The sequence below is a fragment of the Mastigoproctus giganteus genome, chromosome 13, assembly GCF_048544385.1.
Source record: "Mastigoproctus giganteus isolate SK-2022 chromosome 13, ASM4854438v1, whole genome shotgun sequence".
NCBI classification, from domain to species: domain Eukaryota; kingdom Metazoa; phylum Arthropoda; class Arachnida; order Uropygi; family Thelyphonidae; genus Mastigoproctus; species Mastigoproctus giganteus.
In genome coordinates this window covers 113,456,275-113,482,541 of record NC_143587.1, presented here as the reverse complement: position 1 = coordinate 113,482,541, position 26,267 = coordinate 113,456,275, and the positions used below count along the sequence as shown (strand labels likewise).

The following is a 26,267-nucleotide window of genomic DNA, read 5'->3' as shown; positions in this document are numbered from 1 at the left end:
TTCTCATTTAAGCAGTAAAGACAAATTGTTAAATTTGATTGAAATTCATATTTAATATTGTTAACATTTAATTTTGTGTCTGGAATGGGGATCAAGGCTGTTTTAAACCCTCTTTGCTCACTCATAAAAAGGCGAAATTTGTTTTCAATTGGAAATTCTGTTTTCATTTGCAGGCAGTATCTTCCTCGAAATCCATGTCCTTTACCCTCCTATTATACACAGAGCTTATCTCATTGTGACACTGTGGAGTTCTTCCAGCGACTATCTACAGAAACTTTATTTTTTATTTTCTATTATATGGAGGTAAGTTGCTTTTTCAGACTGCTTACTAATTTATGATGCTTAACCTCTTCCTTGAGGGAGAGCTATTGAGATTTTTCAACATTATTTAAATGGTACAAAAATTTATTTTTGTTTGGGGTAGGATAATGAAATATATCAGTTTACTGCAGCAGTTCTCACACTGTTTGTCATAGTTAATCAGTCTCAGGCAAGGGTAGCATGGTTTTTTCTCCCAAAAAAATTCAGGTTTTTCATTCAGCAAACAGAAAATAGACCACATAACACATACAATTCATAAACAGTATATACAGAACAATATGGCCTTAGTTGTCGATGCTCTTAAACCCTACTACAACAACTGTGTATCATGATCCTCTGGTAGGGGTGTTGTGAGAAACTTCGGGGGATCACTTTTTTATTTTATTTTTTTTTTTTTTCCTATCAGGAATGGGCTGTCAAACTTGGACTTTTAAGTATCACTAAATGATTATGAAATCTTTTTCCACCTTGTGTTTGTTATCAGAGATGCAAGGAACAATGATGTATTCTTTTATGTTTATAGAATGTTATTTGAAATGAACTTTTTATCATTGCATATCTATATTTTACAAGATGTATAAATTTACCAATTAAAATCCTTGTTTATTTGTTTGTGTTAAAAATTTCAATGATGTTTTGTAGTTTGCCATTAAAGTGTTATTATTGTAAAAAAAACAGTAGTATGTTTATTTCTTGCTCAACTGTGACCCAAATGAAATCATTGAATTTGTTCATGGAGGAGGGTGGGTGCACAGATTTGTTTATCATTTTAGGGAGTTGCAGCATTGCAAAGTTTGAGACCCCCTTAATTAATGAATGGGATATGAGAAAGAAAAAATGGAAATTATTTTTTGGGCATAATTAAGGTGGTTAATAACAGCAAAAAATATGCATGTAAAGGTTCCGGTAGTGGTAGCCATTTTCACTAGCCCTACAGTGCATCAAGAAATTGGGAAGGGCAGATCGAATTTTATTCCCTAAGTAAGGCAGTTGCATTACGTTGTAGAATAGACATCTGAATTCTTCACTTCAGCTCAGAATAATGTTGCAACCTAAATAAGAATGTTATGTACAGATGATTTCAAATAAGTATAAGTTTGTTTGCATTATTGTCACACAGTTATGGTTACTGGGGTGAATTACATAATGTTAATTCTTTATTTGCATTATTATGTAAAATAGTTAAAATCACCTAACTAATATCATGTTAGGGTGCGTTTTGCTGTGATAACCATTTGCACCCAGCATGACATTGACTTCATGAGGCTTGCAGGTGTCTTTACTTATCTTGGACTAGCTGGACAGAAACATGTCCTGGAGTTCAGCAACAGAGTGAGAGACTGCCGTGGATTGGTGAATTCTGCATTCCACTGCATCCCACAGATGTTTGATAGGATTGACGTTGAGAGAAGTTGTTGGTGAGCACACAAAATGCTTGGACATAATGCTTGAACCATTTCTACGCAATGAGGGCCTTGTCACATGGGGAATTGCCTTGTTGAAAGAGTTCAGCGCCATCTAGATACATGGTCACCAAAACTTCACCTGAAACAGTGCCAAAGATCTGGTGATAAGGGTTCAGTGGAGATGAGTGGACCAGTGATATCCATGAAAACATCCCCCTAGACCATAATATACTGCCTCAGGCATGTTTTTGACCAACCTTGCAGTCTGAACACACTCTCACTGCCAGATCTTTGGCACTGTTTCGGATGACGTTTTGATGCATCAAGTTCTTTTCAAATATACACCTGTCTATTGGCATGTAGAGCTGGAACCTGATTCATCAGACCAGGTGACTCTTTTCTGGTTGTCCAATGTCGAGAAATGGTGATCCCGTGACCACTGTATCAATGACTGCCGGTCAACATGTGCACATGAACTGATCGCCTATTCCGTAGATCTAGCAGCAAGAGCATCTGCTGAATGGTGTGCTCGGAAATGTTTCTCTGTGTGCCCTGGTTTTAGTCTGCCATTAATTGAGGGATCGTGAGCCATCTTTTGTTCTGGACAGCATGCTCTAACTGCTTTTCACCTCAACTGTCAACCAGTGGTGGTTTCCCCACCCCAGCACATTGAGTGGTTGCATGCTCCTCTTTGGACTGTTCCTGCCACACCTGCACTGCAGCAGCCCTCAAGCAGTCGACAGTGCCTGTGGTTGCTGAGATGCCGGCTCCCACCTTCCTAGTGTTACAAATTGTTTCCCAATCAAACTCTTTCAAATTCTTCCCATCCCTTTCCCTATTGCATGGGCTTCATACTGATGAACCAACAGGCCATCACTAAATATACTGTGCCAGTCACTGACATTACTCCTAGGTACTGTGGGATGCATCCACTCTTGGAAACGTATTTATAACAGCAAATGCTAAGTTTTGATAAATATATAGCCGTTTTATTGACTTAATTATCATGTTAATTATTTTCTAGAAGTAGCTTATAGTCCTAGTCATGCTAATTTGTTTATTTTGAATTTCGATAATGATTTTGAAAGTTAACACCTAGAGCTTTCACTCATTACTTGTCACTATTGTTATAGTATGTTAGATCGATACAGAATAACATATTGTATATCCTGAACTTGATAGCATAAAGTATAACATAAAACTAGATAGCTTACTATGTAGCACTGTATTAGCAATTTGTTGGCGTAGTATAGTATTGTCAATTAATCAATAAAATTTATTATCTCATTAAATTTCATTGTTAAGTAAATTGTACTTAAATGGAATCATGACCTAGACTAGAGCAGCAAAGCAACAAACACAAAGTAGCGGAAGTGCTGTGGCTTGGGGGAGAACCGAAGGGAGCAATTCTCCAACGCGTCACAGTCTAAAAAATGTGCAGAGTGTGAAATGTTTGCAGATCTATCTGGAACAGGACATAAGCTAGCCAAGGAGGATGTCTTTGTGTCTGCTGGGTGCATAGAATGTGAAGAAATTAGGTGCCAACTCATCATTCTGATGAGAGTTTGAGGTATAGGGTAGATGCCCTCGAAGAAATTAATGAGGGGCCCATCAAGCTCTCAGCTGCCCAACTCAACACCAGAGCTCACCCCTGTGCATCAGGTAACACAGCAGCAATCTCACAGGAGTTAGTTTTTGTCGATGACTCTATTGTCAGGGAGATGGGGAATATATTATGCAAAAAAGGATGGATGGATGGAACAGGAACAGGGTATGTCTGCAAGGGGGCAGAAAAGGTGATATTGTTGTGACTACTTCATAAAGGTGACTACATTGGTGCTAATGACCTTAAGAGCAAGAGATCTGCAGATTTACTTAACAAGTACAGGTCAAGGTTGTAAACAAGCCAAAAGTTATGGTTAAATTTGAGTAGTAGTAGTGGCATGTGATTTGAGTAGTAGTAGTAGTGGCATGTGATTTGAGTAGTAGTAGTAGTGGCATGTGATGCAAGAAAGCAAATGTATGAGCTTATGCAGCATCAGCCAAAAAAAAAAAAAAAAAATCACACCATTCCCTCCAAATGCCTGTCCAGTTCCTCCTTAAATTTATTCAACCTATCAACTTCCACAACGACAGATGGAAGTTTGTTCCAGCAATTAACCACCCGCTGGCTAAAGGCAAATTTCCGCACATCCAATCTACATCTATCTTTTCTTAATTTGAATTTATGCCCCCTTAGGTTCGTAATCTGAACAAGTGGAAGGATCCCATCAGAATTCAGCGTGCTGAACCCATTCAAGGCCTTCACCTCAATCAGATCACCGCGCAGGTGCCTAGTCTCCAGCTACTGCAATTTGCAGAACTTAAGCCTCTCTTGATAAGAGGATCCCTTCATTCCCCTCACTAATCTTGTTGCCCTTCTCTGTACACGCTCAAGTAAATCAACATCCTTCCTAAAATGAGGCCTCCAGACCTGTACGCAGTACTCAAGGCGTGGCCTGACCATTGCCTTATACAGAGAGACAATCACCTCCTTTTCCCTGCTAGCAAAATTCCTATATATCATTGACAAAACCCCATGACCTGCCCTGGCAGCCTGTCTGCATTGCTCAGAAAACTTCATATCTGCCTGCACAATTACTCCCAGATCTTTTTCATTTTCTACCACCGTAAGTGTAGTACCACAGAGTTGGTACGTTTCTCTGGGGTTACGTCTACCCATATGCAGTACTTTGCATTTGTCAAGGTTAAACTTCAGTTGCCACTTCTTAGCCCATCTGCCCAAATTATCTAGATCCTGTTGCAGTAGCACACTGCCATTACTGTCAACAACCCTGCCAACCTTTGTATCATCTGCAAACTTCGACACTAAGCCTGATATTACTTCATCAATATCATTGATAAATATACAAAACAACAGTGGACCCAACACCGAACCCTGTGGGACTCCACTAATAACATTGGTCCAAGAAGAGCAGCACCCATTGATTACTACCCTCTGTCTTCTCCCACTTAACCATTCTTTTATCCATTGTAGCAACTTACCCTTAATACCATTCTGCTCCAATTTGTACAGTAGTCTTCCATGCGCAACACTGTCAAAAGCTTTCCTGAAATCCAAATATATGATATCAAAATTATTTTTTGCATCCAGTTCCTTTGTAACCACATCATAATATCCTATCAAATTTGTCAGACAAGACTTTCCCTTAAAAAACCCATGCTGTGTCTGAATTATTGCTGCAGTCTTGTCTAGATGATCCTGCAATGCATCTTTAACCAGCGACTCCATTATTTTACCCGGAATAGAAGTTAAACTAACTGGTCTGTAATTACCCGTGTCACCCTTTGATCCCCCTTTGTGAATTGGGGATACATTTGCACATCTCCAGTCCGTGGGAACCTCCCCTGAGTCCAAGGATGCTCTCATAATTATGGCTAACGGTTTGCTTAGTTGCTTTGCCGCCTCCTTTAATATAACTGGATAGATCCCATCCACCCCCAGGTACTTTTCTTACGTTTAACTTCAACAATTTCTCTTCCACTTTGCTCTCAGTTATTGCAAAATCATTAAGTATCCTGCTACAATTTGATAACCTTTTGCCATTTTCAAACCTTAATAATTCCTCACGTGTGAATGTAGATGCAAAATACTCATTCAGTTTGTTTGCTATCTGAGCAGGATCATCAACAGTCAAACCATCGATGTCAAGTGAACCAATCAGATTCATCCCCTTCCTTTTAGAGTTTATATAAGTAAAGAAATCCTTGCTGTTTTTCTTAGCATCTTTTGCCAAAGATTTCTCGTAATCTTCCTTCGCCTGCCTAACCTCCTTTGTAACTTGGTTACAGATCAACTTGTAGCTATCATAGGCTTCTGTGTCACGTGTTAATTTGTATGCATCCCATGCATTTTTCTTCTCTGTTACGAGTCTCATTAGTTCATTTGACAACCATTTAGGCCTAAACCTTGAACAATATTTCTTAATAGGTATGAAACTTTTAGTAGCATCCAATTCTGCAATTGGATGCAATTCTGCCCAGGCACAATAGGAGGGAGTATATGATGCGAGCCTTGTCAATCAAGTCAGCCCTGGAGAGATTGCGCAAGTCTCGTGGGGTACAATTTTTTTCAGCGTGTTCTGTGGTTGCTAACAGGAGAGATTGCTTCTTTGCTGGAATGGGATACACTTAAATAGAAAGGGTGCAAGAATATTGGCAGATGTTATCGAGCCAGTGTTAGGTGGGGCAGAAAACTGCTTGCTTGAGGGGAATAAACAGTAGCCACAGGTAGAGGCAAAAGTGATTCTTGAACTGCTTCCATTGGAATGAGTACCAGCTTAGAGAACAAGTTGCTGGGTATTTCAAGAACTGCTGGAAGTCATCATGGAACAAGTAAATGCATGGGCTGTGTTAGGTTAACTAAGAGTAAGAACAGGTGCATGTATATTTGCATGTACACCAGTGCTAGAAATATAGTAAATAAATTTGATGAATTTGAAGTGCTAGTCAAGACATTAAAGGCAGATATTGTTAGGATATCAGAGACATTGTGTCACTGATAATCACCAGTGATTATTCATGCAGATATAAGCAGTGCAGGAGTGGAAGTTGGGAGTACACTGTGTACAGACAGTGTAGGGAGGGAGGAGAGGTTATGGTGTTAGTTAAGAAACACATAAACTCTAAGGAAGTGCATCTAGTTGACATTGGTGGACAGTGCAATGTTGAGTCAGTTTGGTGTGACGTAAGCATTGGGAAAGGGAAAATGAGAGTAGGAATGTGTTATAGGCTTAATGATTGATGAGTACAGTGAACAATTGTGCAGAAAAATAGTGGGCCAGTAAATCAGAATATCTTGTAATGGGGATTTTAACTTCCCAGATATTGACTTGAACTTGTGGGTTGGTCACTCGTGCGCTACCAAGATTTTTGTGGATTTATTGGAGGATTGTTTACTACAGCAACGTGTTTGAGGGGCTACCAGAGGGAGTAATACTCTTGATCTGATTATCACTAGTGATTGTTCATGCATTAAGAATTTGCAGATAAAGGAACAACTAGGTGACAGTGATCACAGTGTACTGATGTGGGATTTACTTAAGGATGTAACTACCATCAGAGATAAAAGGAAATATTTTTGTTTTCATAAAGGTGACTACAGTGATCTCAGACAAATTTTAAATTCAATAAAGTGGGATCAACTTATGATGTTAAAAACAGCAAATTCTAAATGGGAAGCTTTCAAGGAATTAGTCTTGGAAGCTACTGGGCTTTTCATACCAACTAAGAAATGCTGTTCAAGATTTAGACCTAAATGGATGTCACATGAACTAATGAGGCTTGTGGCAGAGAAAAAAAAATGCATGGAATGTATATAAATTATCAGGTGACACAGAAACCTTTGGTAGATATAAGCTAGACCATAATCAAGTCACAAAGGAGATTGGGCAAGCTAAGGCTGATTACGAGAAATCCTTGGCAGTGGATGCAAAGAAAAACGACAAAGACTTCCCTATTTATGTAAACTCCAGAAGGAAGGAAATTAATCAGATTGGTCCATGATATTGATGGTTTCACTCTTGGTGATCCTGCTCAGTTAGCTGACAAACTGAATGAGTATTTTGCATCTACATTCACACATGAGGAATTCTGTAAGGAGGGGGAACACAGAACTTTACTAAACTCTAACTGGGAGCAAAATGATTTTGTAATAATGGAGAGCAAAGTGGAGGAGATATTGTTGAATTTTAACATAAAAAAGGCACCTGGGGTGGATGGAATCTATCCTGTTATATTGACGGAGGCAATGAGGGAAGTAACCAAACCCTTAGTCATAATTATGAGAGCATCCTTAGATTCAGGGGAGGTCCCCATGGATTGGAGATGTGCAAATGTATCCCCAATTCACAAAGGGGGGGGGGATCTAAGGACGACACGAGTAATTACACACCAGTTAGTTTAACTTCCGTTCCGGGGAAAATAATGGACTCACTGGTTAAAGTTGTATTGCAGGATCATCTAGACAAGACTGTAGTAATAGTTCAGACACAGCATGGGTTTGTTAAGAGGAAGTTTGTCTGATCAATTTGATTGGTTACTATGATGTGGTCACAATGGAACAGGATGCAAAAAGTAATTTTAATATCATATACTTGGATTAAGGGAAAACAAAGGATTTAAATCAGCAGCCAAGAGCAGTAATACAGAAAGACAAATGATACTGAAACTGAAGAATAGCAATGGTGTACTTATAAATTGCAGAGAAGGCATAATTCAAATAGCAGAAGACTACTATAGAGAATTATATGAGGAGCGAGGGAATGATGCCAGCAGTGGGGAAGATGAATCACAAATTCGTAACACATACAATATATCTGATATCCTTCCTGATGAGGTAGAACATGCAGTGAAGAAAATGAAGAATCAGAAAGTGCCGGGGGAAGATGAAGTTACTGTAGAGTTATTAAAATTGGGAGGAAGAAACATGACACAAAAACTGGCAAGACTCGTCACAAAATGCATTAGAAAAGGTGTGATGCCTAAGGAGAGGAATAATGCAATCATAGTTTTGCTGTATAAGAAAGAAGATAAATCAGAAATTGGAAATTAAAGACCAATTAGCTTGTTATCCCACATCTATGAGTTGTTCACAAAGGTCATTACTAACAGATTAGAAAGAATACTTGATGAGAATCAACCAAAAGAGCAAGCTGGCTTTAGGACAGGATTCTCAACTATGGATCACCTTCACGTAATATCACAGCTAATGGAGAAAGCAAATGAATATAAAACACCATTATGCCTGGCATTTGTGGATTATGAAAAGGCATTTGACTCTATACAGCATAAGACAATGTTTCGGGCACTGGAAATACAAGGCATAGATACCCCATATATTACGATTTTGAAGAAAATATATGAGAATGGCAACCTCCTTTATTAGACTAGACAAAGACTAATAAATTTAAAATTGAGAAAGGAGTTCGACAAGAAGACACAATATCTCCAAAGTTGTTTACTGCTGCCCTTGAGGAAGCTTTCAGAAAATTAGACTGGTCACAGAAAGGAGTCAATGTGAATGTAGAGTACCTAAACCATTTACAATTTGCAGATGACATTGTGATCATAAGCCACGATCCCAAAGAATTAGAGGAAAATCTTAATCAGTTATGCAGAGTTAGTAAGGATTTTGGACTAAAGATGAATAAGGCTAAAACAAAAGTAATGAAGAACAAGTATGCCAAGAAAGGGATATAATGATTGAAGGAGGATATTAGAGCTGGAAAAGGAATTAGAAAATGTGAATTGGAATATCATCGGTTTGGCTGAAACAAGAAGAAGAAATGAATCACTTATAAGTTTATCAAGTGGAAATCTGCTGTACACCAATGGAAACAGTGAAAGGAGTGAAGGTGGAGTTGGGTTTCTGGTCCATAAAGATTTTAAAAACAACATTTTGGAATTCAAAAGTGCATCACCAAGAGTGTCAAGACTAATATTCAAGATTTCTAAGAGGTACAAGCTAAAGATTATAATGATTTATGCACCAACATCGAGCCATGATGATGAAGAGATTTGAAGAAATGTACACTGAAATTGAGAGTCTTCTAGATGAGCAGAAAACCCACTACACTATTATTATGGGGGACCTCAATGCTAAGGTTGGAAAAAGGCAAAACAGCGCAGAAAGAGGAACTATAGGAAATTTTGGAATTGGTGAAAGACTTGTGGAATTTGCAGAATCTCAAGGACTGTCAGTAATGAACACTTTTTTCAAGAAAAGGGTGAACAGAAAGTGGACATGGAAGAGTCCAAATGGATTAACAACTAATGAAATCGACTTCATCCTCAATAACAGAAGATATATTGTGAATGATGTTACCATCCTGAATAAGGTAAATGTTGGAAGTGATCACAGAATGGTAAGATGTACACTTGATATAGATGTAGGAAAGGAAAGGAAAAAACTGACTTGAGTAAATAATACAAAGGTCTTTGAAATAACAGAGGAGGAGAAAAAAGCAGTATGTACTGGAACTTAAGAACAAGTTTGAGCTTCTGCAGACTGCTCAGGACCAAGATATCGACGAGGAATATTACAACTTTCTGAAAGTGATAAAGCCCAAGAAACCTATAGGGAAACAGAAATCCAAAGAAGAAAAAATTAGTCAAGAAACACTTGTCATGATGAACCAAAGACGACAAATGAAGAGCAAGAAAAACACTGACAGGGAGAAAATTGAGTATACTGAGTTATGCAAAGCCATTAGAAAGAGACTCAGAGAGGACATAAGAAGATTTAACACAAGAAAAGTAGAACAAGCATTAAGGGAAAACAAAGGATTTAAATCAGCAGCCGTGAGCAGTAATACAGAAAGACAAATGATACTGAAACTGAAGAATAGCGATGGTGTACTTATAAAGAGCAGAGAAGGCATAATTCAAATAGCAGAAGACTACTATAGAGAATTATACAAGGAGCGAGGGAATGATACCAGCAGTGGGGAACATGGATTGCAAAGTAGCAACACATACGACATACCCGATATTCTTCCTGATGAGGTAGAACACGCATTGAAGAAAATGAAGAATCGGAAAGCCCCGGGGGAAGATGAAGTTACTGTAGAGTTGTTAAAATTGGGAGGAAGAGACATAACACAAAAACTGGCAAGGCTCTTCACAAAGTGCATTAGAAAAGGTGTGATGCCTAAGCAGTGGAATAATGCAATCATAGTTTTGCTGCATAAGAAAGGAGATAAATCAGAAATTGGAAATTATAGACCAATTAGCTTGTTATCCCACATCTACAAGTTGTTCACAAGGGTCATTACTAACAGATTAGAAAGAATACTTGATGAGAATCAACCAAAAGAGCAAGCTGGCTTTAGGACAGGATACTCAACTATGGATCACCTTCACGTAATATCACAGCTAATGGAGAAAGCAAATGAATATAAAACACCATTATGCCTGGCATTTGTGGATTATGAAAAGGCATTTGACTCCATACAGCATAAGGCAATGTTTCGGGCACTGGAAAGACAAGGCATAGATACTCCATATATTATGATTTTGAAGAAAATATATGAGAGTGCTACATCCTTTATTAGACTAGACAAAGACAGTAGCAAATTTAAAATCGAGAAAGGAGTTCGACAAGGAGACACAATATCACCGAAGCTGTTTACTGCTGCCCTTGAGGAAGCTTTCAGAAGATTAGACTGGTCGCAGAAAGGAGTCAATGTGAATGGAGAGTACCTAAACCATTTACGATTTGCAGATGACATTGTGGTCATAAGCCACGATCCCAAAGAATTAGAGGAAAATCTTAATCAGTTATGCACAGTTAGTAAGGATTTTGGACTAAAGATGAATATGGCTAAAACAAAAGTAATGATGAACAAGTATGCCACGGAAAGGGAAATAATGATTGAAGGAGCAGTAATTGAAAAGGTGGAGTCATATACTTATCTGGGACAAGTCATTAGCTGTAATAATGATAAATGGCTGGAAGTCAAGAGAAGAATAAATTTTGGATGGATAGCATTCAGGAAATATAGTCACATACTGAAGAGCAATATCCCAGTTTGTCTGAAACGTAAAATAATGAACCAATGTATACTCCCCACCATGACTTATGGAAGTGAAACTTGGGCACTCACCAAAAGAATGGAAGAGAAGCTAAGAACTACACAGCGAAGAATGGAACGAATTATATTGGGAATCAGACTGTTAGATAAGAAGAGAAACACATGGATTAGGCAGCAAACTCAAGTAAAGGACATTCTTATCAAAACTAAAGAACTAAAATGGTCTTGGGCAGGACACATAGCTCGAAGACATGATGACAGATGGACTAAGAAAATAACAGAATGGTACCCAAGAGGAGCTAGAAGAAAACCTGGAAGACAAAGGCGGAGATGGATAGATGAAATTCATGAGTTTTTGAGTAGTAAATGGATGGCCAGTGCTCAAAACAGAAGGAACTGGAAAGTTGCTGGAGAGGCCTTCCTTCATCCTGCAGTGGATTGAAAATGGCTGATGATGATGATGATGATTGAAGGAGCAGTAATTGAAAAGGTGGAGTCATACCTATCTGGGACAAGTCATTAGCTGTAATAATGATAAATGGCTGAAAGTCAAGAGAAGAATAAATTTTGGACGGATAACATTCAGGAAATATAGTCACGTTAGGGATTACAATACCAGGCTCCCGGGTTCTAGGCCTTTTTTTTCTGGTATTTAAATACCCGTATTGATACAAAAAAATTCTGCTTTTTCGGTACTGAAATACTAATTTTAAAAAAATATTTGTTTATAATTTAATCACATAAAGTTTATAAAATCACCTTTACGTGATTATGACGTTGTTATCTCTACTAGCAAATGTTCGATAAATCATCGATTGGACACCATGCAACATTGCAACCTGTCCACATTTCTCAGACAACTTCATGTCTGACCATATCGTAACTCCCACGTCCCGTTCCTCTACTACTGACTTTAGTTCAACTCCAAGTGTATAAGTTGTTTTGGGGTTGCTGTTCCCCAGGTGTAAGACCTTGCATTTTGCTGAATTAAAGCATAGCTGCCACTTTTCTGACCATCCCGTAAGTCTATCTAGGTCACTCTGAAGAAGCTCTGATTGGCGGTGATCATTAACTACTCTACTGATCTTTACATCATCTGCAAGTTTAGACCTCACGCCCTCCATCCCTTCATAAATGTCATTTAAGATAATCAAAAACAACAGTGGTCCCAATACTGATCCTTGGTGAACTCCACTTCTTACATTAACTCAATCTCCATTTATCACAATCCTCTGCCTGGTGCCCTCAAGCCATCACGTTATCCATCTAAGGATTTGCCCTATGATTCCAGCCTGCTCCAACTTATTAAGTAACCGCTCATGTGGGACTGAGTCAGATGCTTTGCTGAAATCCAAATAAACAATGTCGAAATTATTCCCTAAATCCAGCTCAGAAGTGACCTGTCAAAACGGCTAACCAGATTTGTTAAACATGATTTTCCCTTTACAGAAAACCATGCTGTGTATCCTACAGAATTCCATTTCCATCTAAATGATCCTGAATTCCACCCTTGATCATTGCCTCCATGATTTTCCCTACTACTGAAGTTAAACTGGCCGGTCGGTAATTTCCCGTTACACTTCTAGAACCGCCTTTATGTTCCAATTTACACCAATTCAGCGGAATCTCTCCTGTTCAGTGATGCTCTCATAACTAGCCTTAATGGTTCAATGCACTCACTTTCCATCTCCTTCACGATTATAGGGTATATGCCATCAACCGCAGGAGCCTTACTCGCCTGTAGGTGTAAAAGTTCTCGTTAAATAATTATTTGAAATTTCAACATCGATAATTACATTCTGTTCAACTTCACTTCCATAATATCTCATTGACACAAAGGGTTTTTTTTTTTATGTGAATATCGATGCAAAGTAACTGTTGAGTCCATCTGCAACTTCAGCTATGTTATCTAATACAATCCCACTTCCATTACATAAGGGTCCAATCTGATTTGTCCTTCTGTTCTTTGCATTTATATATGTGAAGAATTCCTTAACTGCACTCTTTGCTCTCCTTATTCCTTATCCCCACTCTTTGCTCTCTCCCAGACTCAGTAAAGATAGTGAAAATTATACTTCGCTGAATAAAACTTCTTTCTCCTTCAGAAAATGATGAACAAAATTCAACCATGGAAGACCAACATGGAACAGATCAAGTGTAGCGCAAATTCTTTCCAAAATAAGAAATTGCCTGACTTCAATGAGATTTTAAAAGATGAACTTGAGTCGGAAATTAATGAATTACTTTTAAACTATTTTTGCTAAAAAAGTTCAAAGCCTAGAAAATATGGACTGAGATCGTCTACAATTATCTCAGTACAATAGTACCAGAATAGAATCCGAAAGGGCGTTTTCTGCCACTAATCAAATAATGTACCAAAATTAGATCCATTTTAAACGATCATACTATTGATTGCTTATGTTTCTTAAGAGCTCACTTTATTCGGATAGGTAGTGTGGATGCTTAAACATAACTAAACTTGGCAGTAACAATATGTATTTTTTTGTTTTTAGGAAAACTGTATTTTAATGATTTTTTTCAGAATATTTATTATTGCAATAAAAGTTTATTTAAAACATGAATTCAAGTAATTAGTGTACTTGTTTTTTCCTTACTTTATTGCACCTAATTGTCATCGAAATTTATTGAGAAAAATGTTTGTTTTTGGAATACCAGTATTCCGGTTTCATAAATTAAAAATACTGAAATACCAGTATTAAGATTTTGACCGGTATTGTAAGCCCTAAGTCACATACTGGGGAGTGATATCCCAATTTGTCTGAAACGTAAAATAACGAACCAATGTATATTCCCCACCATGACTTATGGAAGTGAAACTTGGGCACTCACCAAAAGAATTGAAAAGAAGCTGAGAACTACACAGCGAAGAATGGAACGAATTATATTGGGAATCGGAAGAGAAACACACTGATTAGGCAGCAAACTCAAGTAAAGGACATTCTTATCAAAACAAAAGAACCAAAATGGTCGTGGGCAGGACACAGCTCAAAGAAATGATGACAGATGGACTAAGAAAATAACAGAATGGTAGGCCCCAGGTGCCAAGCGATTATTAGTGTAACCAAGCGATTCCAAGTGAGCTCTATACTGCATATACAAAGTGAATAGTTTTCTTTTGGTTTTAAATACTTTTAAATTATTTAGTTGTATTGCGTAACTTCAGTACTACAAGAACTAGGCAGAGTTCCAGAGAGGAAACTCACCTTTCTGTTTTCTTTAACAGTACTAACTGAACTAACTCAGCCGCTTGGTTACCCTTGTGGCACTGCTCCTGCCTCCCCGTTGCGGGGCTGGTCACCTGGAAAGCAAAGTTATATTTCCAGGACGAAAAGGAGCAAAATGATTTCCCATACAGGATCGAAGGATCCTAACATAGCTACTCATGAGATAGAAGACTAACTCATGCAGTGCCAAAAGACAAAAAAACTGATACTATTAAGAGAAGAGCTCCAGTGCATCTTGTATTGCACTCTACTCAAGAACAGTCTCTAGGTGGTCTCTCACCTTTTAAAATACAGAAACACCTAGAAAATCTAATAGGATCGCCAAAAACAACCCAGTATCTTAGATCTGGTGACCTGCTAGTTGAGGTCTCAGATGAACTACAATCACAACGGCTCCAAACACTAACATCCTTTGGAGGATTATCTATCACTGTTTCCCCTCATGCTACTCTAAACACCTCTGGGGGCGTGATAGCTGAGTGGGATCTTATAAACCTCTCAGATGAAGAGCTGAAAAATGAATTACAAGACCAAGGAATCGTGCATGTAAAACGCATATGTACCAAACGTGGCAATGCTCTAGTTCCGACTCGGAACATAATATTAACATTTGATAGCCCGAAACCTCCAACATCCATCAAAGCCGGGTATCTCAATTGCCAAATAAAACTGTACATTCCTAACCCAACACGCTGTTTTAAATGCCAAAAATTGGGCCATTCCCAAAATGTGTGCAGAGGTTTAGCCATTTGTGCAAATTGCGGCTCACGCGAGCACATTCACTCAGAATGTAAATCAGAACAGCACAAGTGCTCAAATTATAATGGCACACATACTGCCTATTCCAGAGATTGTCCTCTTTGGAAAAAAGAAAAAAACATTCAACGGGTCAAAGCTGAACAAAACATCACATACCAAGAAGTCAAAAGGTCGGTACATGCTCAATTCAACACGCGACCCACTTTCGCTCAAGTAGTTCAAAAGCCAACTGCAGTAAGCAGTACTGTGCAAAGAGTATCAACGACCGGTATTCAGACAGAAATTACATTTCCCCCAAACACATCAATGTCAAACTGGGCTCGGTCAGTTTTGGCAGCTGTGCCTTTATCTAGCAAACCATCCAAGACAAGCAGAGCAATTAATACATCAATCACTGTTCTGCATACTAATAATAACACAAAGTACTCAGAAAGGGATGATCCCACTAAAGCTGACTCAACAGAAACGGAAGAAAGCACTAACCACGAAGAACCAGTTCTCGACCTCTTCCCAGAGGAAGAGATGGAAACAGGAAGACCATACTTTCCAAAAAGAAAATCTGTTCACCATAAGCCAACAGCTCCTCAGACAGAAACTGAGGACCCCACTACATTCAAATAATGCCCAGTTTCCTTCAATGGAATTGTAGGGGATATCGCAGTAACCTTAATGACATTTGGGATCTCCTTCTTCAGTATAACCCAGTTGCACTTTGCCTTCAAGAAACTAATTTAACCGCTTCTGTTACTACCTCACTTAAGCATCACGTTACCTCCAGAAAAGATAGAGTTGCTCATGTAACCAATTTGGCTCATGGAGGGGTAGCAGTTGTAGTCAGCTTCAATATCCCTTCTCAACCATTAATGCTACAAACAAATCTTGAAGCAGTAGCCCCTCGAATATCCTTTCGTTTTGCTCTTATCGTTGTCTCTCTATATCTTCCTCCTAACCAAGACATCTTATACAGTGATCTTCAAACCCTTGTATCTCAGCTTTCTCTCCCCTTTTGCATCATGGGCGATTTTAATGCACATAATCCTTTATGGGGTGATAAGATATATGATAAACGGGGGAAAATATTAGAAAAGTTACTTGATAAATTAAACCTGACCCTACTTGAATACTGGACTACCCACTTATTTTCACCTGCCTTTTGGGTCAAGCTCAGCAGTTGACCTCTCCATATGCTCACCAGCCCTTTTTTCTCTGTTTGAATGGTCTGTTCATGATAGTTTACTGGGTAGTGACCACTACCCAATAGTCTGTCACATTGAAGCAAATTTACCACCCTGCCATAATCAGACAGCCAAATGGAACTTTGCAAAAGCTGATTGGGAAAAATATAGGCAGCTAGCAATCCTAGAAAAAACAGTTGTTAAAAATGTGTCACTAAATGATGCTGTTGATTACGTAACAAACCAAATACTGCAGGCCACAGAAGCAGCAATACCAAGAGTTTCCATAAGTCAGCAAATAAAACCAAAACCCTGGTGGAACAATGAATGCAACCAAGCCAAACGAGAGAAAAATAAAGCCTGGAATAACTTTCACAAGAATCCTACCACTGCTAATCTATTCCGGTTTAAAAAATCCAGAGCCAATGCTAGGCGCATTCAGTGGTCAAGCAAAAGAGAATCCTGGAAATGTTTCGCTTCCACAATTACGAGGACCACCAAAACACAAAAACCATCTGGAAAAATATTAGGAAAATGTATAATAAATATCTTCCTTCACATCTGTCAATACTGAATGTAAATGGTAATGATGTTTCACTGCCTCAGGACATAGCTAACACTCTTGGAGAGTCCTTTTCTCAAACCTCTGCCATATCCTCATACGGCAGTTCCAGAATTCCAGAAATTAAAGTCCCTTGCTGAAAAACAGAAGTTAAATTTTGGCACTAACCACCATCAATCATACATCAACCATACAAGACCTAGTGCTGCTGGACCTGATGGAGTTCACTATTCCATGTTAAAAGAGCTGAGTGAAGAGTCACTTCGTGTCTTACTTCTTCTGTATAACCGAAATTTTACAGAAAATGCTTTCCGCGATACCTGTAGACATGCATATGTCATAGCATTATTAAAACCTGGCAAAGGCTCAATGAATCCACATCATTACCGGCCTATTGCCCTCAGCAGCTGTATGGGCAAAATAATGGAAAAAATGGTAAACTCTCATCTCACTTGGTTGCTGAACTAATATAACCTTATCAATCTTGACTCAAATGGAAAACCAGATTTGCAATGCTTTCGTAAGGAAGGAACATCTGACTATAGTTTATTTACATCGAGAAAGCTTTTGATACAGCTTGGCGATATGGAATTCTTCATGATCTCATCTCTATACTCTAGGTTTCAGGGGCAATATGCCACAGTTCATACAGAACTTTCTGAAACAGCAGTTGTTCCAGGTGCGCATTCAATCCACCCTCTCTCTCGTAACTTCGTCCAAGAAGAAGGTGTTCCACATGGTTCAGTTTTAAGTGCCACGCTATTCGTTATAAAAATCAACTCTGTATCCAAGATCATTCCACCCACTGTGTTTACTACTCTATATGCAGATGACTTTAGTATATCTTGTCACCCCCCAGAACATGAGAATGATTGAGAGACAACTGCAAGGAGCTCTTAATTAGATTACAACGTGGGCTGCAGATAACGGTTTTTGCATATCATCTGAAAAAACTGTTGCAGTTCGTTTCTGTTGAAGACGTAATCTCCATCCTGACCCAATTCTGAAGCTGGGCAACTACGACATACCTGTTGTGCCTACTGTCCGATTTCTTGGCTTAACTTTAGATAAAAAATTAAACTTTAATGACCATATCAAACATCTTAGAATCACCTGTTTCAAGAAATTAAACTTATTGAGAGTATTATCAGCTACATCATGGGGCTGACCGTCATACACTTCATTTATATCATGCTATCGTAAGATCACGATTAAACTATGGATCTCCGGTTTACAACTCTGCTAGACCCAGCGTCTTAAGGTTTCGGATCCTATTCACCACAGTGGCCTGTGCATTGCTCTTGGAGCCTATCACACATCTCCAGTCCAGAGCCTTTACACTGAAGCTCATGATCCTCCTCTCTCTCTCTCTCTCTCTCTCTCTCTCTCTCTCTCTCTCTCTCTCTCTCTCTCTCTCTCTCTCTCCAAAGACAAATTTTACTGTTAAATTATGCTGTCAAAATCAAAAGTCAACCCCTTCATCTAGTGTGGAAACATTTATTTACTTCAGATTGGAAGAACTTGTATGCCATTTATCCATCAATAAATCAACCTGCTGACATAAGTCTTCGTTCATTACTCGAAAATTGGCAGCTAAACCTTTCTAAAATAGCCACAGCTAGTTTCACTGCTCCTCTATGGGCTCTCTGTCCCTGCAAGAATGGGGGAAAAGTACTCTTTCTCCACAGAATATAAAACAGCTTAACAAATCTCTAATTGAAAAATATGAATCTTATACCCAGATATACACTGATGGCTCCAAAACTGACTATCATGTCGGCGCTGCTGTTGTTCTTTCATCGTCCACAATCTCCAGTCAGTTACCTTTAGAATGCAGCATCTTTACTGGCATCTACATGCCATGCAAATGGTCCTGGAAACTATAACATTGCATCAGTTTACCCATGGCATTATTTTTACCGACTCCCTCAGTGCCCTTCTCACTTTACAGTAACCAAGAAAACATCTCAGTTACCTACTTGGTAATATTCATAACTTGTTGGCTGACCTAGCTAAGGACATAAAAGTAGTAAAATTTTGTTGAGTCGCTAGCCATATTGGCATACCTGGCAATGAGAGTGCTGACCACGCAGCCAAATCTCCTGTGGAACCAGTTTACGCATCTTTCAAAATCCCTTTCACCGACTATAAGAGTCTTATAACAAAGCGAAGTATGGATCACTGGCAAACCATCTGGCAAAATCAAGAAGGCAACAAACTCATTCAGATTAAATCGAATCTCCAGTCTTGGCCATCTAGCTTCCGCTTGAACCAAAAGGAAGAAGTCACGCTTGCAAGACTTTGAATAGGACATACACACCTTACTCACCTTTATCTTCTTTCTTCCTCAGATCCGCCTTTCTGTTCACCAAGCGCAAATCACAGTCCAGCATATCATAGTTGACTGCCCTCTCTATAATGGAGTACGACAAACCACATTCTTATCAAGCCATGCAACCCGAATCATACCTACTTTTCAAAATATTTTAGATGACAGGTCTAACATTAATGCAGTTTTCACTTTTCCAAAAAAGATAAAACGCTACAACAGAATATAGTGTTGAAATCCCACGAAATACACATCTCACCTTTAATGACACCTGGTAACTCTTACCATTGTTTTGCACATAATGGCCTTTAGCTGTCGTTGCACCGTAAAACCTCCAACAACAACAACAGAATGGTACCAAAGAGGAGCTAGAAGAAAACCTGGAAAACAACAATGGAGATGGACAGATGGAATTCATGAGTTTGTGGGTAGTAAATGGTTAGCCATTGCACAAAACAGAAAGAACTGGAAAGTTGCTGGAGAGGCCTTCATCCTGCAGTGAAATGTAAAGAATGTGTTAGTGATTGCTGATGTCATTAAACAAGAATTAGTTAAAGAAATTAAAGGCTCCAGTAGAGTGAGTCTTCTTCTAGATGCTTCTACAGATATTTTAAATGAGGAAGAACTTGTCCTTTATATTAGATACATTGATAAAAATCAGAAACTGAAAGAGGCATTTGTTTCCATAATTCCTCTCCAAAACTGAACAGCTGCATGGTACTTTGATATATTAGGGTGAAATGGACAACTTATTCTTTCCATGGAAGACGGGTAATTGGTTAGTAAACATCGGAACAGATGGAGCAGGTAACATGCTGGGAAAAAATAATGGGCTATTGGCAAAATTAAAGAGAGACATGCCAGATATTATATCAAACTGTATTGCATAAATTGAGTCTGGCAGTTTTAAATTCTATTAAAGATATTCCCTTTGTTGCTGAAATTGACAGAAGTAGTAAAAATATATATATATATCTTTTACCAGAACTCCCCAAAAAAGACTGAAATAATTTGGGAAAGTAGCAGCCATGCTACAAACATACCTTTTACTTCAAGTATCTGCATTCAGTAAGGTGATTGTCTAATAGATTGGGAGCGCTGACTGCCCTTCTTTACAACTACTCTACATTGGTAATGCATTTGGAGAAAATAGGCAATGGAAAGGGGGGGGGGGTGATGCTTCAACATTAAAAAGGCTTGTTAAAGAAAATGAAGATATACTTCCTTGCAATAAGAATCCATTTTCTCTTAGATTTTTTAACTTTATTCAAGCAACTGACACCGATTTTTCAATGGGAAAACCTGCTACTTCATCAAACAAAATACTGTGTGGACAGTACCTTGAATGCCACGAAAGAAATGGGAGAAGTTCCGCAACATTTTGAGAGGAAAGTTTGAGGTAATGTAAATAGTCTAGGTGTATACAGTGGTATTCAGCTAATGCATGCAGAGAGCTATTCGATTGTTGAATGAAAAAAAACTACTAGATGATGGAATAAAGTACAGGTAGCCCTTGATTTATGTCGAAGTTAGGTTCCTGGGGAGATAGGCGCAAATGGAACCCTTTATATAACGAAGTCAATGGGAAATCACATGGTTAGGTTCCGGGTACCAAAAATTTTACCTACCGCTTTGCATCGATTGTTTTATTTTATTGGCATTCTTCATAGTTGTAGTAATAGTTGATGGAGGCATATTCATAGCCCTACACACATTAGGACGGCTTTCACCAGATTCCATCCTCCGAATATTGCACTAGGATTCAATGAACTTTTACCAGACATGGCTTTCTCTATTCTATTAAATTAAAAATTTTATAACACTATTGGCAAAAAGTGCACATGGATAGCGCAATTAATAAAAAATGCCAGTGTAATAAATTTCCAACACATGTAAATAGCGTAAACAACAACCAACTGAATGGTTCACTGCATGGACCTTTACTACCTGCATCCAGGAGTTACTTTGAGGGTGGGAATCTTTCTCATCTCTGATATGGATGTGCTAATTGCTGATTGCCTCGGATTGTCCTAAATCCTGTGAACAGTGGATAGCACAGTATGCCGATAAATTTTGTCTGACGATTTTAAACTTTCAATTTATAAAAAAATTGCAAAAAAAATAATAACAAATAAATAAACATAAAAATGCCGTTATGGTTAGTGATCGATGCAAATCAGACCAGCGCAAACTGAGGGCTACCTGTATTTGATAAAAGATTTGATGAAAATGAATCAGAAATTGCTAAACCTGTCTCAGTATTTGATTTACCTGTCCTGAAGATTTGGGGGAAATGTTTCAGCAAATATTGATAATGAAGAAACAGTTAAAATAAATTTGATGAGAGTGGTACGAGTTCAAAGTTGTGGTCTTCTTGAAAAAACAATGAGTAATAAGGACAGGTTTCCATTTCTCTCAAAACTGCTTTAAATTGTAGCCGTTTTACCAGCAAGAACTTTCATCGTGTGAACGATGTTTTAGTCAAATGAATCTAATAAAAGGGAAGTTAAAGTCATCTATGAATCCCTCCACTGTGACTGATTTATTGATGATACATGTGAATGACCCTTTTCTGCAGGACTTTACTCCAGATAAATCAGTGGATAAGTGGTATTTTGAAAACCACAAAAGGACACACTGGAGGACGTAAGAAGCTCTTAAGTAAATCAACTGTAAGTGTTGGCAGCGTACATTTTAAAACCATGTAAAGGAAAGGATATTTCTGTATAATTATGTATAAGGCATAGTAAGAATTAAAGAACGTATTACTTCTGTTTTGTCGTCATAACATTTAGTTTTTTAAAACATTACCTATAAAAATATTTATGTAAATTAGATCAATACTATGGGAGAGCATTTTTTTTTATATTATTGTTATTATTATTTATTTATTTAAAAGAGAATGGGCCAGTGACACTGGTTTACATAGTTTGCAAAAGAAGAATACAGTAGAACCAGTGAATACAGTAACTAAATTAATTTTAATAAGGTAAAGAAGCTTTTGGGGTAACAAATCCCTTCCTCAGAAAGTAAACATAACATAAAATGTTAGGAATGGAATAAAATAAATAAGCAGTGTGTGCTCAGATTGCTGGGAGAGTGTGCACATGACTCCAAAATTGGGTGTGGTCTTGTACCTCTGCTGTGATTTAAAATTTTGTGACAGCTAGATATGTTTAGGGACTCTAACCATAGTTGGTGATAGTTGTTGTTATTTGGTTTTTAGGAGCATTAGCAACTAAGGCCATATTGCTCTGGGGATATGCGGTGGTCATTCCCTGACCTTTCCGCATACTCTGTATTTGGTGGTCACGGGCTCGAACCCCGGTCTAATCAAGGAGCCGTGTGCTACACACTGCTTCTCCTGCCCACCTGGCTACGGAGTCGCCAGTTGGTGATAGTAGTGCCGAGATTGGTCGATCACCTCACTGTCGCTGCTGGGATTGAGGTTATGATTGGTTTATTTATTTTATTTATTTATTTATTTATTTTATTATTATTATTTTTTTGTGGCTAATAGATTTAAATTGTATTTCTGAAGCATATCATAACTAATAAAAACACCTTTTATATTTAAGTGTGTGTGTGTGTGGCATTAGTAGCATAATTTTGCATGATTTTAGCACAAATTTACGCTTTATTACCTTACCAATTAGCAGTGTCTGTGCGGGTAGACAGTGGTACACTCTCCATCCTCCCCACACCATGTGGAAAAGGCCCCGTGTTTGAATCCTGTCGATGATGTGAGGAACTTTAATGGGCATTTTTCACTCCATTGCTGAGTTATCCGCCTCCGGTGTAGATAGCAAGGTTTTCCCTGCCAGAAACTGCAGTTTTTTCGTCAAGAAAATGGGGGAAAATTGACCAAAGAACACATGCAATTTACTGACACAATACATATATAGGTGACCCCAATGTAATTGGTTGGTTTGTTTTGGTTTTTACCAATTACCAGTGTCTCTGTAGATAGCACAATAGTATCGTCACTGCCCTTCCCACACCGGTTGGAAAAGGCCCGGGTTTGAATCCCATCGATGACACGAGGAAAATTTAATGGGCTTTTTTGACTGCATGAACGAGTTAGTTGGTCTTGGGCGTAGATGGCAAGTTTTTTTCGTCCAGCAATACAGACAAATCGACCAGAGAACACATGCAATTTACAGACACAATACACATGGGTATATGTAAGAAATTACATTTTAAATAATATTTTGGGGAGGAGAAGAAATAAGTAAAAATGTGTGGCACCATAAGCATTTTTTATATTTTTTCTTTTTAAATTTGTATCGTTTTTTAATGTTTATTCTGGTGTATAAGAAGAACGACAATTTTACAGCACCTTTTTTTTTTCAGATAAATGGTGAGTGATATACATTGGAAAATACAGTATTCTATATAAAACTAATACAATTCCATTATAAAAATCACCTTTTACAAATATAAACAGCTTAGATATAAAGTACAAATTTCAACTTCTGAGGTCTTGGAATGAATTAACAAAAAACAATGTGTTATTGGGTTCACATTACAATATTTTCACAATACAATGGTGCCTCTGGAATAGATTATTGTCTTAAAACTGGGATCCACTGTATAAGCAAGAACTGGTACAAGAGCCTACTAACCCCTAGAGATAGGAGTCATATTCCGAGAACTTGTTCCATTCATGTTCCATTACTTGTCTCCACAAGCCTATGCATTTTGGTGTATAAGCTCACATTGGCATGTTCTTCAAACTTTGTGGGATATGAGATAGAGCAGTGGTTTTCAACCGGTGTGCTGCAACAAGATTCCAGGGCTGCCATGTAATTTGGATTTAAGTTACTTACAGTTGTTATTATTATTATTATTATTTTTTTTTATTTTAATATTTATTCATTATAAAAAGGTGTATGGTATCCATCGTACTGTTCTAATTTTGTGGTGATCTATAATTAATCTTTATTTAGTACCTCTATAGAAAGAAAAAAATATATAGGTATATATATTAAAAGGTCAAAAACCACTGTATTAGGTATTTCTTTCGACCTAAGGGTGCTGTGAAAAAATTACTGGGACACTAAGGGCGCCTTGAACTGAGAAAGTTTGGGAACCTCTGGGATAGAGTTCCCCAAACATATATTCAGCTACAGATAGTGTTCCAAAGGCTGGCTCTGTTGAATTTAAGTTTATGTATATATATATATATACATACATAAACTGTGTGTGCACGCGTGCACCTGCCTGCCACCATCTATTTATAATCGTATCTACAATTACTTCCATATCTTATCTACATTGGAAATGTATATATTTTTCTTGTATAAATTTGACCCTGTAAAGAATAATTATATTATTAATGGCTTTGGAAGTTACTCATAAGGGGAAGAAAGTCTTAAACATAATGCCATAATTTGGAGTTATTACATTTAACTTTTACAAAGGCATACAAAAATATCAAACATATCCCCCCCCCCATCTCTATCTCTCCATGCGTGCGTGCACTAGATAGTGAGTGTTTTTCTTTCAAATTTCAAATATTATAAAAATGAAAACTTTCTATATAAAAGTGCTTTTCAATATTTTCTTCTTTTGACTCACTTAGCATTGGCATATGATGCAAGAAAGCAAACTTATATAGCATTGGCAAAAAAAAAAAAAAAAAAAAACTTCCCATTTCACCCATCCATTTACTCCAAATGTGTGTCTAGTTCTGCATTGAACTTAAGTTGCTGACCTTCACTACAACAGATGGAAGTTTTTTCCAACTATCATCCACTCATTGGCTAAAGGTGAATTTATGCACATCTATTCTACAACTGTCTTTCCTCAGTTTGAACTTATGTCCCCTCAGGTGAGTAATTTGAGCAAGAGGAAGAATCCCATTAACATTGAGCTTGCTTAATCCATTCAAGGCTTTATACACCTCAATTAGATTTAGATCACCTTGCTGGTGCCTAGTCTCCAGAAGCTGCAATTTGCAGAACTTAAGTCTTCCTTGCTAACACAAATTCTTTGTTCCACCCACCAATCTCGTTGCCCTTCTCTGTACTTGTTCCAGCAGCTCTACATGTTTCATAAAATGAAGCCTCCAGACCTGTATACAGTACTCTAAGTGTGGCATGACCATTGCCTTATACAAGAGGACAGTCACCCCCTAATCCCTCACCACCAAATACAGAGGATGCGGAAAGGTCAGGGAATGATCACCACATATCCCGGAGCAATATGGCCTTAGTTGCTAATGCTCCTAAAAACCAAATAACCAAACAACCCCTAATCCATGCTAGCAAAATTCCTGTATATTATACTCCTGCATACTCCTGTATATTCCTGCACTGCTCAAAAAACTTCATATCCCACTGCACAAAGAAAGTGATCTAGCATGAGGGAAAGAGAGATTGAATGGGAATGAGTGGAAGAGCAAATGTAATTGGCCGAAAGAATACAAAGTTAAAAATAACTTACATTACTTTACATATACTGTACTAATAAACATTTACTAACCACATAAACACTATCACTGCATTCTCCCATGACCTGCAAAAAAAAAAAAAAAATATATATATATATATATATATATATATATATATACACAAAGGGTACTAGGAAAGTTTTGCAATATGATGCAACAATGAATCACAGGAAGCTGCATGTTGAGACATGTTCATACGTGCATAGTAGCCACCGCGCCAAGTCGATGGGCTCAGTTATTCATTAGTAGTGAGAGTGTAAAGTGCTTGCGATGGCATCGTGGTCACGAAATGAGATAAGGACAGTTTTGCGGTATAATTTCGTGCGTGGTTTAACCATAGACCAGTGCTTAGAAGAAATGACTCTTGCACTAGATGATGATTGTCCACATCGTACAACTATATTCAGGTGGTATAGAGAATTC

The 26,267-nt window shown here is 38.0% G+C and overlaps 1 protein-coding gene across 2 annotated transcripts in view; it reads left to right on the top strand.

Moving 5' to 3' along the window:
* Positions 1-26,267, top strand: part of LOC150076374 (CCR4-NOT transcription complex subunit 3-like) — a 370,933-nt gene that overhangs the window by 314,496 nt on the left and 30,170 nt on the right. For both annotated transcript variants that reach the window (XM_090387831.1, XM_090387830.1), the window contains exon 14: positions 174-303. In XM_090387831.1, coding sequence (XP_090243957.1) covers positions 174-303 — 130 coding nt within the window. The remainder of the gene's footprint in view (positions 1-173; positions 304-26,267) is intronic.